The 15,881-nt window shown below is 57.2% G+C and overlaps 1 protein-coding gene across 1 annotated transcript in view; it reads left to right on the plus strand.

Annotated features, from left to right (window-relative positions):
- The window catches only part of CNGB1 (cyclic nucleotide gated channel subunit beta 1), a 41,357-nt gene extending 29,630 nt beyond the window's left edge, over positions 1-11,727 (plus strand). The window contains exons 25-32 of the mRNA XM_045582903.1: positions 2,512-2,653; positions 3,507-3,666; positions 4,886-4,983; positions 5,070-5,153; positions 6,335-6,453; positions 6,660-6,806; positions 8,604-8,820; positions 11,010-11,727. Coding sequence (XP_045438859.1) covers positions 2,512-2,653; positions 3,507-3,666; positions 4,886-4,983; positions 5,070-5,153; positions 6,335-6,453; positions 6,660-6,806; positions 8,604-8,820; positions 11,010-11,243 — 1,201 coding nt within the window. The 3' untranslated portion in view covers positions 11,244-11,727. The remainder of the gene's footprint in view (positions 1-2,511; positions 2,654-3,506; positions 3,667-4,885; positions 4,984-5,069; positions 5,154-6,334; positions 6,454-6,659; positions 6,807-8,603; positions 8,821-11,009) is intronic.
- Positions 11,728-15,881: the final 4,154 nt, after the last annotated feature.

The raw sequence follows: 15,881 nt of genomic DNA on the forward strand, positions 1-15,881 counted from the left end.
GAGAGAAACATCGATCAGCTGCCTCTTGCACACCCCCTACCGGGGATGTGCCCGCACCCAAGGTGCATGCCCTTGACCAAACCTGGGACCTTTCAGTCCGCAGACCGACGCTCTACCACTGAACCAAACCGGCTTCGGCTCTGAAATAAATTTAAAGAAATATTTTTTTTTAATAAAAGAGGAAACCTACTTGCCCATCCAGAGAGCTGCCATACACTGTGCTCAGGTGATGATGATGATGATGGTAATGATAAGAATAATGATAACAGCAGGCACCACAGAGCAGTTGTAACGTACCAGCCCTGCGAACACAGTCGCCCACTTAATCCTCCCCACAAGCACCCAGGAGAGGTCCTGTCATCGCCCCCCTTTTACAGACCAGGCCAGAGGGGTGCTGTGACCTGCGAGGGCAGCACCGGTCCCACGTCAGAGAGCTGGGATTTGAACCCAGGGGAGTGGCCACGGTGCCTGCCTGGGGCTGTAGAGGTGGAAGGAGAGGTCAGGTTGGGAAAGGTTGCATTTGACCTTGGCCTCGGCAGGTGGAGAGGAGGGCAGAGAATGCCTGGGGGAGGGAGCACCATGAAGAAAGGTATGGAGTTACAGGACAATGGCGTTAAGGAGGTTAAGGAGCAGGGTGCCGTCTTGTGTCCCCGGAGGGAGGGGGCAGGATGAGGGATTTCTAGGGAAGGTAGGCGGGGCCTTGTTGCCCAGCAGCCTGCCTACCTGAGCAGGTCCAGCCTCCCCTTCTAGGCCTGTGCTGCCCGACACCGGAGCCACCAGCCACACGGCGGGCCGCCCGGCACTTGAAACACAGGTGCCGCTAAGATGTGTGGGGCATGCTGGCTTTTCGAAGGAGAAGTCCCTGGCTTTCCTGGGATTCTCAGAGGAGTCTGTACCCACGTCCTGGGCCTGGGCCTGGCACGCCCATCGCAGGCACAGGGGCACAGGGGAGGAGTGGCCAGCAGGGAGGGGAGAACAGGGCCTTCCTTCCTCCTGGAGGGCCCCCGGGAGCTCTCGGTGCTCAGCGTGGAGGGCACCCCTCTTTTGGCAACACTGCTCTTTTCCGAAGGAAATCCTCCAGGGAACCCCGGTATAGGGCCAGAACACAAGTAGCGAAGGAGGATTCCTCTACAAGCCCAGAAGTCCAATACCAGGGCTAATTATAATTTTCATAACAGCGACCATTTGTCCAGTGCCTGCCATGGGCTGGGGCTTGAGGATCTAAATTCCTACGTAACTGGTCCTTCATCCTGCAGGGTCCCCGCCGACCGGGGAGCATGGCAGACAGGGCTGCAGGGAGGCCCCTGAGATGTGCCAGGCCAGTGGGAGGTTCCTCCCACCAGGAAGGGTTTGGGGGAAGGCTGAGGTTTGCTGACATCACGCTGCCTGTTTTCTTCCTGTTGGCTCCGCAGCTCCCAGCTTCCTTGCTCAGCCCAGCTACAGGCGGTTCCTGCGCCCTCTGGTGGCGAGGACCGGTATGACAGGGGACCTCACAGGGCCGGCCTGCATTGTGTCCTGAGATTTCCCTGCGCCAGGTGGGAAGGAGGGACAGGAGGGACAGGAGGGACAGGGCGGCTCAAAGCCCTGCCCCCGGCCTCCAGCTAGTCAGATGCAGTCAGGGCCAGAGACCCCTCCCCTGCCTTGGCCAACCACCGCTGCTTCCCGCCCCCATTACGTTTGCTTGCTGGTGGTCCCCACTAGACGGTGAACTCCCTGAGGACACGGGAGCCTATTGTGCCCACAGCAGGCACGTGGCAGGTGCCCTCACAGCGAAGGCTCTGAGGCTGGCATTTACCGAGAGCCCCCCGGGCACCTCAGCTGACCTCGTGGTCCCCTGTGAGGGATGTTTGCTGTGAGCACACCACTTGAGCGAAGGAAGCTGGGGCTTTGGTCAAGATTATGCAGCTGGAGGGTGCAACACTGGGTTTGTGTCCAGGAAGCCCAGCAGTCCAGCATCAAGGCCCGTGTTCCTTAAAAAAAATAAATTAAAAAAAATATATATATAAAATTGATTTCAGAGAGGAAGGGAGAGGAAGAGAGAGATAGAAACAACAGTGATGAGCCGAAACCGGTTTGGCTCAGTGGATAGAGCGTCGGCATGCAGACTGAAAGGTCCTGGGTTCGATTCCGGTAAAGGGCATGTACCTTGGTTGCGGGCACATTTCCAGTGGGGGGTGTGCAAGAGGCAGCTGATTGATGATTCTCTCTCATCGATGTTTCTAACTCTCTATCCCTCTCTCTTCCTCTCTATAAAAAAAATCAAAATATAATATATATATATAAAAGAAAGAAGCAACAATGATGAGACAGAATCATGGATCAGCTGCCTCCTGCACGAGTGTCAATCTGACCGGGAATTGAACTGTGACCTCCTGGTTCAGAGGTCGATGCTCAGCCGGCTGGCCGGCAGGGGTTTTCTCTCCTGCACAAGCACACCTGCCAGAGCCGGGCCACCTGGGTAGGCGGAGCGGGGCCTGTGATGCCTGAGCCGCCCGCCCTCTGCCTCCCCAGCTACATTCGCTGCTACTACTGGGCGGTGAAGACCCTCATCACCATCGGCGGGCTGCCCGACCCCAAGACGCTGTTTGAGATCGTCTTCCAGCTGCTGAACTACTTCACGGGCGTCTTCGCCTTCTCTGTGATGATCGGACAGGTAGCTGGGCCCTGGCCCTGCGTCCCACACCGGGCGGGAGCTGCCCGCCTGCCTGGGCCTTAGACTGAGCCTGGAGCCTGGGCTCGGGGCCCAGCCCTGGGGCGGTGGCTTCCCTGGGAAAGGCCCCCCCCCCCCTCCCGGAAGTCCGGAGAGCTGGCTGATGGCTTCTGCAGAGGCTGAGGAAGTGGAGAGAGCAGCCCCTGGGGTGGGGTTCTGATGTGCTGGAGGGCACACTCAGCAGTCCTTTGGGGGTCCCGCCGTCACCGGGCATATTTCCCGCCGCCGGGGGCCCCAGTGCCCCTGGCACCAAGCGGCTGTGTGGTATCAACATCAGCCCAGCCCTGACTGGTGTGGCTCAGTGGATAGAGCGTCGGCCTGTGGACTGAAAAGTCCCAGGTTCGATTCCAGTCAAGGGCATGTACCTGGGTTACGGGCACATCCCCAGTAGGAGGTGTGCAAGAGGCAGCTGATCGATGATTCTCTCTCATCGATGTTTCTAACTCTCTATCCCTCTCCCTTCCTCTCTGATTTTAAAAAAAAAAAATCAATGAAATATATATTTTTTAAAAACCCCACAAAACCAAAAACACCAGCCCGGCCCCTGGGACCTGAGGCCGCCCAGGGGGCCTGCAGCCTTCCCCGTCTATCCCCCCTCCATCACCTCCCGTTGTCTATCCCCACTCCATCACCTCCCGTTGCTGGAGACAGAACTCCCTGCCAGCAACTCCTTCTCTGGGTGCACGTGGGCCTCCTGCCCTCTGAACCCCCACTGCACCCTGGTCCCCGAAGCCCATGGAATGGCCCCATTCTGACCCAGCGGCTCCCCGCCCCCCGCCTCTCCCTCTCGCCCCAGATGAGAGACGTGGTGGGGGCGGCCACGGCGGGGCAGACCTACTACCGCAGCTGCATGGACAGCACCGTGAAGTACATGAACTTCTACAAGATCCCCCGGTCTGTGCAGAACCGCGTCAAGACCTGGTACGAGTACACCTGGCACTCCCAAGGCATGCTGGGTAAGACCCCCCCCCCTGGGGCCTACATTTAAGTGAGAGGGACCCAGGGGGAGCGGAGTAAGGGGCGCCTGGAGCTGGGCCGTCAGGAGGCCCTGGAGATCTGAGGGGCTTGTCTTCTGGGCACGCTGCCCACCTCACTCCACCCACCTTGGGATGGGCACTCATTGGAGATGGGAGTCCAACTGAGTCAGGAGAAAAGGAAGCCCCTCTCTCTCTCTCTCTGTGTGTCTCCAAATATATACATACACTAAAGGCCCGGTGCATGAATTTGTGCACATTGAAAATAAATTAATTAGAAGAAATATTTTAGAGGCCGGGAGGTTGGCTTCAGGGTACGTCCAGCCTGTCTCACCCCGTTCCCATCAGGACCAATCAGGGCCAGCTGGCCAGGGAGAGACTGTGGGAGGGCTCCAGGGTGTGTCCAGCCCATCTCACCCAGTCCCAAATCGGCTGGACCCCAGTAGCAAGCTAACCTATGGGTTGGAGCATCTGCCCTCTAGTGGTCAGTGCGCATCATTGCAACTGGTTGAACAGTTGACTGAACAGTGGACCAGCCGGACACTTAGCATATTAGGCTTTTATATACACTGAGTGGCCAGATTATTATGATCTCTGAACGCATAATAATCTGGCCACCCAGTGTGTGTGTGTGTGTGTGTGTGTGTGTGTGTGTGTGTGTATGTATGGGTGTGGATGGGCCGAGTGCAGTGTGGACGGGGCCGGGTGCAGTGTGGAAAGAGCTGGGTGCAGTGTAGACAGGCCGGGTGCAGTGTAGACAGGTCGGGTGCAGTGTGGATGGGCCGGGTGCAGTGTGGATGGGCCGGGTGCAGTGTAGACAGAGCTGGGTGCAGTGTGGATGGGCCGGGTGCAGTGTAGAGAGAGCTGGGTGCAGTGTGGATGGGCCGGGTGCAGTGTAGACAGAGCTGGGTGCAGTGTGGATGGGCCGGGTGCAGTGTAGACAGAGCTGGGTGCAGTGTGGATGGGCCGGGTGCAGTGTAGACAGAGCTGGGTGCAGTGTGGATGGGCCGGTGCAGTGTAGACAGAGCTGGGTGCAGTGTGGACAGGCCAGGTGCAGTTAGCTGGGTGCAGTGTAGACAGGCCGGGTGCAGTGTGGATGGGCCGGGTGCAGTGTAGACAGAGCTGGGTGCAGTGTGCACTAGGCCCACGTGGTGGGCGGAGCCTGGCTGAGCCTCTGACGGTCGCCGGGGTCTCTTTGCAGATGAGTCGGAGCTGATGGTGCAGCTTCCAGACAAGATGCGGCTGGACCTGGCCATCGACGTGAACTACGACATCGTCAGCAAGGTGGCGCTCTTCCAGGTACCCCACCACCCACACCTCCCCCGCCGCCCGCACCCCAGGCTCTGGGCGCCCCCCTCCCCCTGACGGGCTCCCGGCCCCCCCAGGGCTGTGACCGGCAGATGATCTTCGACATGCTCAAGCGGCTGCGCTCTGTCGTGTACCTGCCCAACGACTACGTGTGCAAGAAGGTGAGGGGCTCCCCGGCCCCGCTGCGGAGGGCTGGGGGGAGGGGGCTGTGAGGCCCAGAGGGTGGGCGCAGGGGAGGGGACTGGCAGGGAGGGGAGAGTGGTTGCGGGGATCCTGGTTCCGTGGCCCGGAGGCCTTGCCTGGCCCAGGCACTGAGCTTGGTGAGGCTCAGGCTCTGCTCCCCGGACATGGGGTCGGGGGGGGCGGAGCAGGGTGAGGAGCCCCCCGTTACAGAAGAGGGACGAGGGAGCCTGAGGGGGGCAGGGCGTGGCTGTGCGGGTGGAACTGTGCCAGAATCCTGGTCCTGCCCCGGGGAGGAGGGGGCGGGAGTGGAGGTGGGCCAGGGCCAGCCCGCAGCTGATGCCCCCGCATAGATGTCTGTGGGGTTTTCCACCTAACCTTTTAAAATTAATGTATTATTATTTTAAAATATATATATATATTTTATTGATTTTTTTACAGAGAGGAAGAGAGCGGGAGAGAGAGCTAGAAACATTGATGAGAGAGAAACATTGACCAGCTGCCTCCTGCACACCACCCACTGGGGATGTGCCTGCAACCAAGGTACATGCCCTTGACCAGAATTGAACCTGGAACCTTCAGTCCGCAGGCTGACGCTCTATCCACTGAGCCACACCAGTTGGGGCCACCTAACCTTTTTGTAAAGTTTTATATATATAAAGTTTGTGGGCTTGATCATTGATCGGAGGCAGCCGATCAATGATTCTCTCTCATCATTGATGTTTTTATCTCTTTCTCTCATTTTTCCTTCCTCTCTGAAATCAATAAAATATATATTGAAATATATGATCAATGATCAAGCTCACAAACTGGACAAGTGGTCGACGGGGAATCAAACCGTGACCTCCTGGTTCATAGGTCCATGGGCCCTCATCGGGGCGTGTAGCAGGAATTTGCAAAGCACCATTACACTTGCCCCTTCCATCCAGCATTTCCCGTTCCCCACCCACTCCCCACTGCAACCCTGTCACCGAGGCAGGCCGGGGGGGGGGTGGGCATTCTCCCCAATTTACGGAGGGAGAGGCTGGGCCCCCCCCCACACACACCACGCTGTGGCCAGCTGGCCCCCGGGGCGGGCTCCTGGCACCGTGCCACTGGCCCAGGCCTGCGTGTCCGTGGTCGCCTTTGACCGTGACAGAGGGTCGTCCCCTCCCGGTTCCAGGGGGAGATCGGGCGCGAGATGTACATCATCCAGGCCGGGCAGGTGCAGGTCCTGGGCGGCCCCGACGGGAAGTCCGTGCTGGTGACGCTGAGAGCTGGCTCCGTGTTCGGAGAAATAAGGTCAGCGGGGAGGACGGGGTGTGTGTGTGTGTGTGTGTGTGTGTGTCGGGGGGTTATGGGTGGACCCTCAGGGCCCCGGGGGTCAGAGGGAGCCGCTGAGGATGCACGGCATGCAGGTGGCATGCTCTCACGGCTGTGGGGCTGACACGGTGGGGAGGAATCCCGAAGGGCCTCACCCCACACCCACCCCGTTCTTCCTCACCCAGCCTGCTGGCCGTCGGAGGCGGGAATCGGCGCACGGCCAACGTGGTGGCCCACGGCTTCACCAACCTCTTCATCCTGGACAAGAAGGACCTGAATGAGATCCTGGTGCATTACCCCGAGTCCCAGAAGCTACTCCGGAAGAAGGCCAGGTACTTTTCTTTCTTTAAAAAAAAAAAAAAAAAAAAAAAAAAAAAAAAAAATTAAAAAAAAAATATATATGCTTTTATTCATTTCAGAGAGGAAGGAAGAGGGAGGGAGAGAGATAGAAACGTCAGTGGATAAGACAGAATCATCGATCGGCTGCCTCCTGCACGCCCCAGCCAGAAACCTGGGCATGTGCCTGCCCTTGACTGGAATCGAACCTGGGACCCTTTGGTCTGCAGGCTGATGCTCTAGCCACTGAGCCAAACCCGCTAAGTCCGGGTTTGCAGGGACTTCATAGAATTTACCCAAGTAATGGGAATTGATTGATTATGTCTGAGAACTTACCCCAACCTGTCTCTCCCCCGCCCCGCCCCCCCGCCCCCCTTCGTCCACCTGCAGCCCCCCCCCCCAACTCTTCCTCCCCCGGCAAGAAAGCCAGGCTCAAGTGGCAATGCCATCCCACCGGCTGAGTTAGGTGAAGCTTTGCCAAATCAGCCAGATCCTGCAGAGGCCTGGCTCCTGACCTGCCTGCGGGACAGGGGGTGGGGGAGGGGGCAGCCAGAGGAAGGAGGAGGGGCTGATTCTGGTTCTCGGGACAACAAGTTTGAGGGGAAAGGCAGGGGGCCATTAGTGAATGCTGTCCTGCATGCTGGGGACATGGGCAGACACTGTGCTGGGGACACAAGTGGACACTGTGCTGGGGACATGGGCGGATACTGTGCTGGGGACACAAGTGGACACTGTGCTGGGGACATGGGCGGATACTGTGCTGGGGACACGAGTGGACACTGTGCTGGGGACATGGGCGGACACTGTGCTGGGGACATGGGCGGACACTGTGCTGGGGACACGGGCGGACACTGTGCTGGGAGCACGAGCAGACACTGTGCTGGGGACATGGGCGGACACTGTGCTGGGGACACAAGCGGACACTGTGCTGGGGACACGAGCAGACACTGTGCTGGGGACATGGGCGGACACTGTGCTGGGGACATGAGTGGACGCTGTGCTGGGGACATGGGCGGACACTGCGTGTTGGGAACAGGGGCAGACACTGTGCTGGGGACATGGGCGGACACTGTGCTGGGGACATGAGTGGACACTGTGCTGGGGACATGGGCGGACACTGCGTGTTGGGAACAGGGGCAGACACTGTGCTGGGGACATGGGCGGACACTGTGCTGGGGACATGAGTGGACACTGTGCTGGGGACATGGGCGGACACTGTGCTGGGGACATGAGTGGACACTGTGCTGGGGACACAGGCGGACACTGTGCGGGGGACACAAGCGGACACTGTGCTGGGGACATGAGTGGACACTGTGCTGGGGACATGAGTGGACACTGTGCTGGGGATATGGGCGGACACTGTGCTGGGGACATGAGTGGACACTGTGCTGGGGACACAGGCGGACACTGTGCTGGGGACACGAGCGGACACTGCGTGTTGGGGACACGGGCGGACACTGCGTGCTGGGGACACGAGTGGACACTGTGCTGGGGACATGGGCGGACACTGTGCTGGGGACACGGGCGGACACTGTGCTGGGGACATGAGTGGACACTGTGCTGGGGACATGGGCGGACACTGTGCTGGGGACATGGGCGGACACTGTGCTGGGGACATGGGCGGACACTGTGTTGGGGACATGGGCGGACGCTGTGCTGGGGACATGGGCGGACACTGTGCTGGGGACACGGACATGAGCGGACACTGTGCTGGGGACATGGGCGGACGCTGTGTGTTGGGGACATGGGCGGACGCTGTGCTGGGGACACGAGCGGACTCTGCTTCCTTGCAGGCGCATGCTGAAGAGCAACAGCAAGCCCAAGGAGAAGAGCGTGCTCATCCTCCCCCCTCGGGCCGGCACCCCCAAGCTCTTCAACGCCGCCCTGGCCGCAGCGGGGAAGATGGGCGCCAGGGGGGCGCGAGGCGGGCAGCTGGCCCACCTCCGGGCGCGGCTCAAAGAGCTGGCCGCGCAGGAGGCGGCGGCCAAACAGCAGCAGCTGCTGGAACAGGTAATGTGCCGGGACCCGCCCCCGACCCCGGTCTGCTCGGTGCCAGGCAGAAGGCAGGCCCGGGCCTCCGAGGGGACCCACAGCCCATTCCAGGGAGAGCTTTCCTTCCTCCCTCCCTCCCTCCCTCCCTCCCTCCCTCCCTCCCTCCCTTCTTCCTTCCTCCCTCCCTCCCTTCCTTCCTTCCTTCCTTCCTTCCTTCCTTCCTGTCCACCAGGGCTTCTTTGGTTGCAAGGGACAGTGCAAGCCCATATTCACTTGAGAAAATGGAATAATTAAAAAGTTCGGGCAAGTGTTACCGGAAACCCCTGTTGGGTTAGGGTTGCCTGTCGCTGTGTCCAATAAGGAAGGCAGGGTTGAACCATATTAGTTAGGCGTTTATGGAGAAGACCAGCCAACCAAGAAGTCAGGGCGATCACAAGCATCAAATCCTGCCTTCCAGCAGGTGCAGGGGGGAGGGAAGTATAAAGGGGAAGGGCCCAGGGTGCTACCCGCAGCCCCAGGGGTCCACAGACATCAGCTATTGTCTTTAGTCATTGAGGAGATGATGTTGGCGAGATGATGTTTTAACTCCTGGTGGGTCGGCCTGACCATGCTTATTAGGTCTGCTTGCTGGATTCCCAGCTGAGTCGCCTCGTAAAATCGCTTCGCGCAGGCCTTGAAAAGGAAACTTTAAGAAAAATTTAACTCCCTGTCTATACTAATAAAAGCCTTGGGGGTGATCAGGCCGGCAGGGGAGAGCAGTTGGGGATGGTCAGGCGGGCAGGGGAGCGGTTAGGCGACAATCAGGCCAGCAGGGGAGTGGTTAGGGGGTGATCAGGCTGGCAGGCGGAAGAGGTTAGGGGCAATCAAGCAGGCATGCAGGCAAGTGGTTAGGAGTCAGCGGTCCTGGATTGTGAGAGGGATGTCCGCCAGAGGGTCTGAGATTGGCAAGGGTGCAGGCTGGGCTGAGGGACATCCCTCCCCCCGTCCCACCACACACACACACACTGTGCACAAATTTAATGCACGGGGCCTCTAGTTCTCATATAAGAAACGTAACCCCCTATTCATGTAAGTATATGTGTTCCAAGATTTAAAATAACACTATAACTTTTCAGATGAGCTCAGGTTATAGGTCCCCCTCCCACATGGCTGGGCCCAAACCCCAAATGATGCCAACAGGACGAGGCGTATCACCTGTTTTCCTGGGAGAGGACTCCATTCCTGGGCAGGCCCCAACAGAAAGTGTAGCAACTCGCCAAAACCAGTTTGGCTCAGTGGATAGAGCGTCGGTCTGCGGACTGAAAGGTCCCAGGTTCGATTCCGGTCAAGGGCATGTGCATTCGTTGCGGGCACATCCCTGGTGTAGGGTGTCCAGGAGGCAGCTGGTCGATGTCTCTCTATCCCTCTCCCGTCCTCTCTGTAAAAAAATCAATAAAATATATTTAAAAAAAAAAGAAAAGAAAAGAAAAAAAAGAAAGTGTAGCAACTCCAACAGAAAGAAAGCAGCTCTTTTCCAGTAATTCCAGCAAAAATCCCAGGGCTCGCTGTCATTGGACAGAATCAGGTCACATGCCAATTCCTGAGCCAATCGGTGGGGTGCTCCCCAGAGGCCTGGCTCACATGCCCCGCCCCAGGTGGAGGCGGTAGAGTGGCTTTCCCACCGGGAAGTCCTGGTGTGGGCAGCGGACGCCTCTCCCTCCCCAGAAAAGAGGGATGTTCTCCTCGCGAAGGTTGTGTCTGCTGAAAGGATTTGCATTTTTAAAAGACTTGGAAAAGGCGACAGGCACGGTGCAGGCTGCTCCCGCCCCCATAAATCTAAAGGGAATTTTTAAATTAGTTCCGGGACGGTTTTTCTGTGACTAATGCCCAGAATGCCAATTAGAATGATTGCATTAATTATGGCTGCTCATTACTGTCCTGCAGGGAGGCTGCCAGGAAATGGGGGGATGGGCTTAGGCCGGAGCTCGGTGGTGGGGGTGAGGGTGGGTTGGGGGGGGGGCAGCAGGCCATGGGAGACAATTCGGAGGAGCTCCCCATAACATAGCATTTCTATAAGTCGCCATGACGGCTCCACCCAGCCCCCACCCGCTGGTTGCACCTGCTGAGCTCACCATCCTTCCCCGTGGGGGTCCGACGAGGGGAGCAGCGAGGTAGCTGAGATCCCTTGGGCATTCTCAGCCTTACCAGCCACCCTTTTGGGATTCTAGGCCAAGAGCTCGGAAGACACTGCAGAAGAGGTGGGCTCTGCCGCTCCAGGCCAGCCTGTACCCCAGGAATCCCCGGCCCCAGACTCTCAGCCACCCGCCTCGCCAGGGGGCGCCGAGGAGGGGGCGGCTGGTCCTGAGGAGGAGCCCTCGGTGCAGGTCCGTGTGAGCTCCGGCCTGGACCCTGGCGAACAGATCCTGTCGGAGGAGATCCCGGAGAAGAAAGAGGCGGAGTGAGGGGCCCACCCCGCCCCACCCAGCAGCCCAGCAGCCCAGCAGCCCAGCAGCCCAGCAGCAAAGACGCTGGTCCACAGTGGTGGCCTGGGTGGCCGGCCCTCAGCTCCCTGCTGGTCCACACTCCTCTCCCACACCAGCTTCTCCTGGCTGGTCTTGGCGGCACCAGATTTCCCAGTGTCCCTCAGTTCCCACCTCCCTTGACCAATGTTTTCAAGAACAAATATATATTTTTTCCAATTTTCCAATTTGCAAGTTCACAGGCAGAGTCTAGAATGGGCTTGAACACCAGGGGGCGCTTTGCTGGAGGTCGAGGGCTTTGACTGTTGGGGGTTTCCCTTCAGGAATGGGGCTTCCGCGTTTCAAGGACAGGAAAGGTCCAGCAGAAAGGCAGGCAGTTGTACTGTCCTTTATTTTATTTTATGAATTTTACAAAATATATTATTGATTTTTGGAGAGGAAGGGAGAGAAAGAAACATCAAGGATGAGAGAGAATCATTGATTGGCTGCCTCGTGCACGCCCCCTACTAGGGATTGAGCCCATAACCCCGGCAGGTGTCACGATCGGGAATTGAACCATGACCTCCTGGTTCATAGGTCAACGCTCAACCACTGAGCCACACCTGCCGGATGAGCCACTGTTACTTTTCACTTGATTTATCTGGGAGTGTTTCCCCCTTCAGCTCCTAAAGGGCCTGCTTGTTTTGTGATAATTGCACTCTGGTCCGTGTCTGGAAATATCACAACATTGAACTGTTCCACCGTTCACACGCATTTGCATTATTTCCCATCTTAGGCCGTTAAACGAAATGCTTCAGTAGAAAATCACACCCCGACGTAACTTCACTGGTAAACACTATTTCTAAACAGGAGAAGTCTGGAGGTTTGGGCTAATGCTTTTTCTTTATCTTTCCCATTTATCATTCTCATATTTGCATTGTGCATCCTAATAGAGGTCCAAGCATAGGGAATGCTTTCATCCTGAGCAAGCACTTCAGATAATATCAATACAGTAAGCGTATCGCCCTTCAGTAGATGACAACATGTCTCAAGGGCACTCTCACTTATGAGGATTTTTTGTTTATTTTTAATATATTTTTATTGATTTCAGAGAGTAAGAGAGAGGGAGAGAGATAGACACATCAAGGATGAGAGAGAATCATGGATCGGCTGCCTCCTGCATGCACGCCCCTTACCGGGGACCGAGCCGGCAACCAGGGCACGTGCCCTGACCGGGAATCGAACCATGACCTCCTCGTTCATAGGTCAATGCTCAGCCCTTGAGCCATGGCAGCTGGGCTATGAGGACTTTTTAATATGAATGTACTTATCCTTTTAGATCTCAGCCCCTTGAATGTATACTGCTTATTATATAAAGCGAGAGATTTTTTGAGGTTCCCAAGAAGTGTCCTTGAAAGAAAATTGATTTCTGAGGCGAGATTAGCGGCGTCTTAATTTCACCGCGCTATCTCACGGAACGGGACGATGTCACAGAACGTGGGTATTGGGTACATGGAGTCAGAGGCTGGCATTATTCTCCAAGCAGACTCAGATGGGTTGGTCGCCCAGGTGTAGATGGAACAGCTCAGAAACACTAATTCTGCCGCCGAACCGGGACCTGTATTGATGCCTGTGGAATCTGGACTGATTTAAAACGTCTCAGCGTTGCCCGCCTTCGGGTAGAAAATGAATAGCAAGCTGTGTTTTTCTTCTAACTGCGTACACATTTTAAATAAAAACGAACACCAAGGAGCTGCTTAAAATTCCATTACCAGAATGTGCTCAGCTTAACCTGGAATACTCTCCGCTGTTTTCTTAGTACATGGGCGGCCGGCCTTGCACGCTCTGGCTCCCATCCCAATCACGGCGCGTTTTAATTAAAAAAGATTCAACCCGCGGCCCTGGCTCATGGGTTCATTTCGGAAACGGACCACGCGTGACAGACACTTTGGTGAGGAAAGCCCCGCCCGGGGCCTGGCTCAGGCTGCCTGGCCCGTCCCCACTGCCCGCTCTGGGGCTGCCCTCCGGCCTGCAGTGCCGTGGCTGAGTGACATCCCGGTGGCATGCCTTACCAACTTCCCTGAGCCCTAGGATTCTACCCCCCCCCCCCAAAGAAAAATGCCCAGCCCCTTTGTATCCGGTCTCACCTATTGTCCTCACCAAGCCCACTGGCCTCATTCAATGGTGCAGAGTGCTGACCAGCCGGGCCAGGGGTTCCGAATGCCTGGCTTGCAGCCCGCAGCTGGACCACTTCTGTGGGTGGCCATGGACCGCTCTGAGCCTCAATGACCTCATCAAGGAGATGGAGGTGATACACGCACCGCCCAGGGCCACAGAGATGGGCAGATAAGAGACTGATGTCGCTGGTCGGAAGGGGCGTGAGGACGCAAGCGACTCCATCTCCTAAGGTGACCAGACATCCCGCTTTTGGCGGGACAAGTGGGACGCCTGGTCTCCTTAATTAGACCGACAAGGAAGGCAAATGGGTCGAGAGCTCCAACTGCGAGAGACCACCTTTTTTTTTTTTTGTATATATATTTTATTGATTTTTAACAGAGAGAAAGGGAGAGAGATAGAGAGCTAGAAACGCTCATGAGAGAGAAACATTGACCAGCTGCCTCTTGCACACCCCCTTACCGGGGATGTGCCCGCAACCAAGGTACATGCCCTTGACCGGAATCGAACCTGGGACCTTTCAGTCCGCAGACCGATGCTCTACCACTGAGCCAAACCGGCTTCGGCGAGAGACCACCTTGAAAGATGCTCAGAAGCGGGTCTGGAGCAGATGAGCGTGGAGGGGGAGGACGGGAGTCACGGGCTGGCATGGCCAGGAGGGGCTTCGTGAAGACCGAGCTGCCCGGGAGGAAGGGAAGGCTGGCCAGGAGCGGGGCTGCAGTGGCAGACCGTCCGGACGCACACCTTGTGCCCGAAGAGAAGGGTTCGCAAAAGGCGAGGTTAGGTGATCAGGCATCTCTGGTCCACTCCCGAGGCCAGCATCCGAACGCTGACTGCTCTCTGTGACTCAGCTGGCTTCCGGCCTCGTGCCAGACGGAGCAAAAGAGAATATTTCAGATAAGCAGCAGAGGGAGGGCTTTTCCTGTTCAGCGTATGGGCCTGCTCACTATGTGGGATCTGTCGATGCTAAACATTATTTGTGATTTATCCAGAATTCCCATTAGACCACGGCTGGGGTGGCCGCCACCTCCCTCGCTGGCCTAGGCCCTGAGGCATCCCAGCACGGCCCAGCCGGGAAAGGCTTCCGATTGGGTGCCTCGCTCCCTCCTTCTCCAGAGCGGGGTCGTGATTGGCGGAGGAGGAGGGAGAGGACCCGCCCCTGTTCTGTGGGCAGGGGTGTTCGGTGTTTAATAGTCACCGTTATTCGCTTTATTCTGCACGCACCTAGGATAGGAGATGTTCTGCAGGTTTCTTCTGAATGGCCTTCATGTAGATAATACCCTGCTCCACCCGCACACCCGAGAGGCCCAGGACCCATGCAGGCAGCCAGACGCTGCCCAGGTGAGGGTCTGGGGAAATGAGTGTGTCTGCTCCTGAAGGGGAAGGAGGTCATGGCACCCCTCCCCTCCGGAAACCTGGGGCCTGGCACCTCCCTCCCTCCCTTTGGTATGTAAACGATCTCCCCTCCCCCCACCCCTCAAGCCTGACAGCCCCGGGGTCTCCCTACCCCTGGCTCCTGGGGCCCCCCAGTCCTGGGACTTCACCCCCTTGGTTGTCAGTGTCTGTGGAGACAGGGCTGGGGCCTCCTGACACGTTGGGCTGCACCTGGAGGCCTGGGCCCAGCTGCAGCCCCTTGGCCCTGGATCACCCTTCCAGAGGGGAGCAATTAGCCAGACAAGCGGCTGCAGGTCTGATGAGCACAGTCGCTGCAGGAGGCTGGGCTTCCCTGCGCCCCCTCCTTACCCCCACAACGCTGAGAAATCCAGGGACCTTGTGCTTCCCAGAGTCGGTCCCTATAAAAATGTGCATGCGGACTGGACTGCCGGGGCACCCGCCCTTCCCATTTCTAGATTTCTGAAACCAGAAGAGCCCTGCTCCTGTAAGAACGGGACGTGGTTCCAGACAGAACCAAAACAGGCGTTCAGGTGAGACCGAAAACATCCGTATGGAAGCCGAATGTTAAGCAAACGGTTTTAAAACCAGCCAAAACCGGTTTGGCTCAGTGCATAGAGCACATGTGTCAAACACAAGGCCCGCGGGCCAAATCCGTCCCGCCAGGCCTTGCAATGTGGCCCGAACCGCGCTGTCATCACTGCACTTTGCTGCGTTTCCATCACAATGACAGTTTATGACTGTTCAGTAAACCGTTCGGCCCGTGATTTAGGCTGGATTTTAGATGTTGGCCCCTTCTCTGATTGAGTTCGACACCCCTAGCATAGAGCATTGGCCTGCGGACTGAAGGGTCCCAGGTTCGATTCCGGTCAAGGGCATGTACCTTGGTTGTGGGCACATACCCAGTAGGGGGTATGCAAGAGGCAGCTGATCGATGTTTCTCTCTCATCGATGTTTCTAACTCTATCCCTCTTCCCTTCTCTCCGTAAAAATATCAATAAAATATATATAAAAAAATAAAAATCAGATCTGTCTCCATTCCGTGGAGGACGTGGTGTCGGGTGATGGTTGGCA

The sequence above is a fragment of the Pipistrellus kuhlii genome, unplaced genomic scaffold (genome assembly GCF_014108245.1).
Source record: "Pipistrellus kuhlii isolate mPipKuh1 unplaced genomic scaffold, mPipKuh1.p scaffold_m20_p_17, whole genome shotgun sequence".
Taxonomy (NCBI): domain Eukaryota; kingdom Metazoa; phylum Chordata; class Mammalia; order Chiroptera; family Vespertilionidae; genus Pipistrellus; species Pipistrellus kuhlii.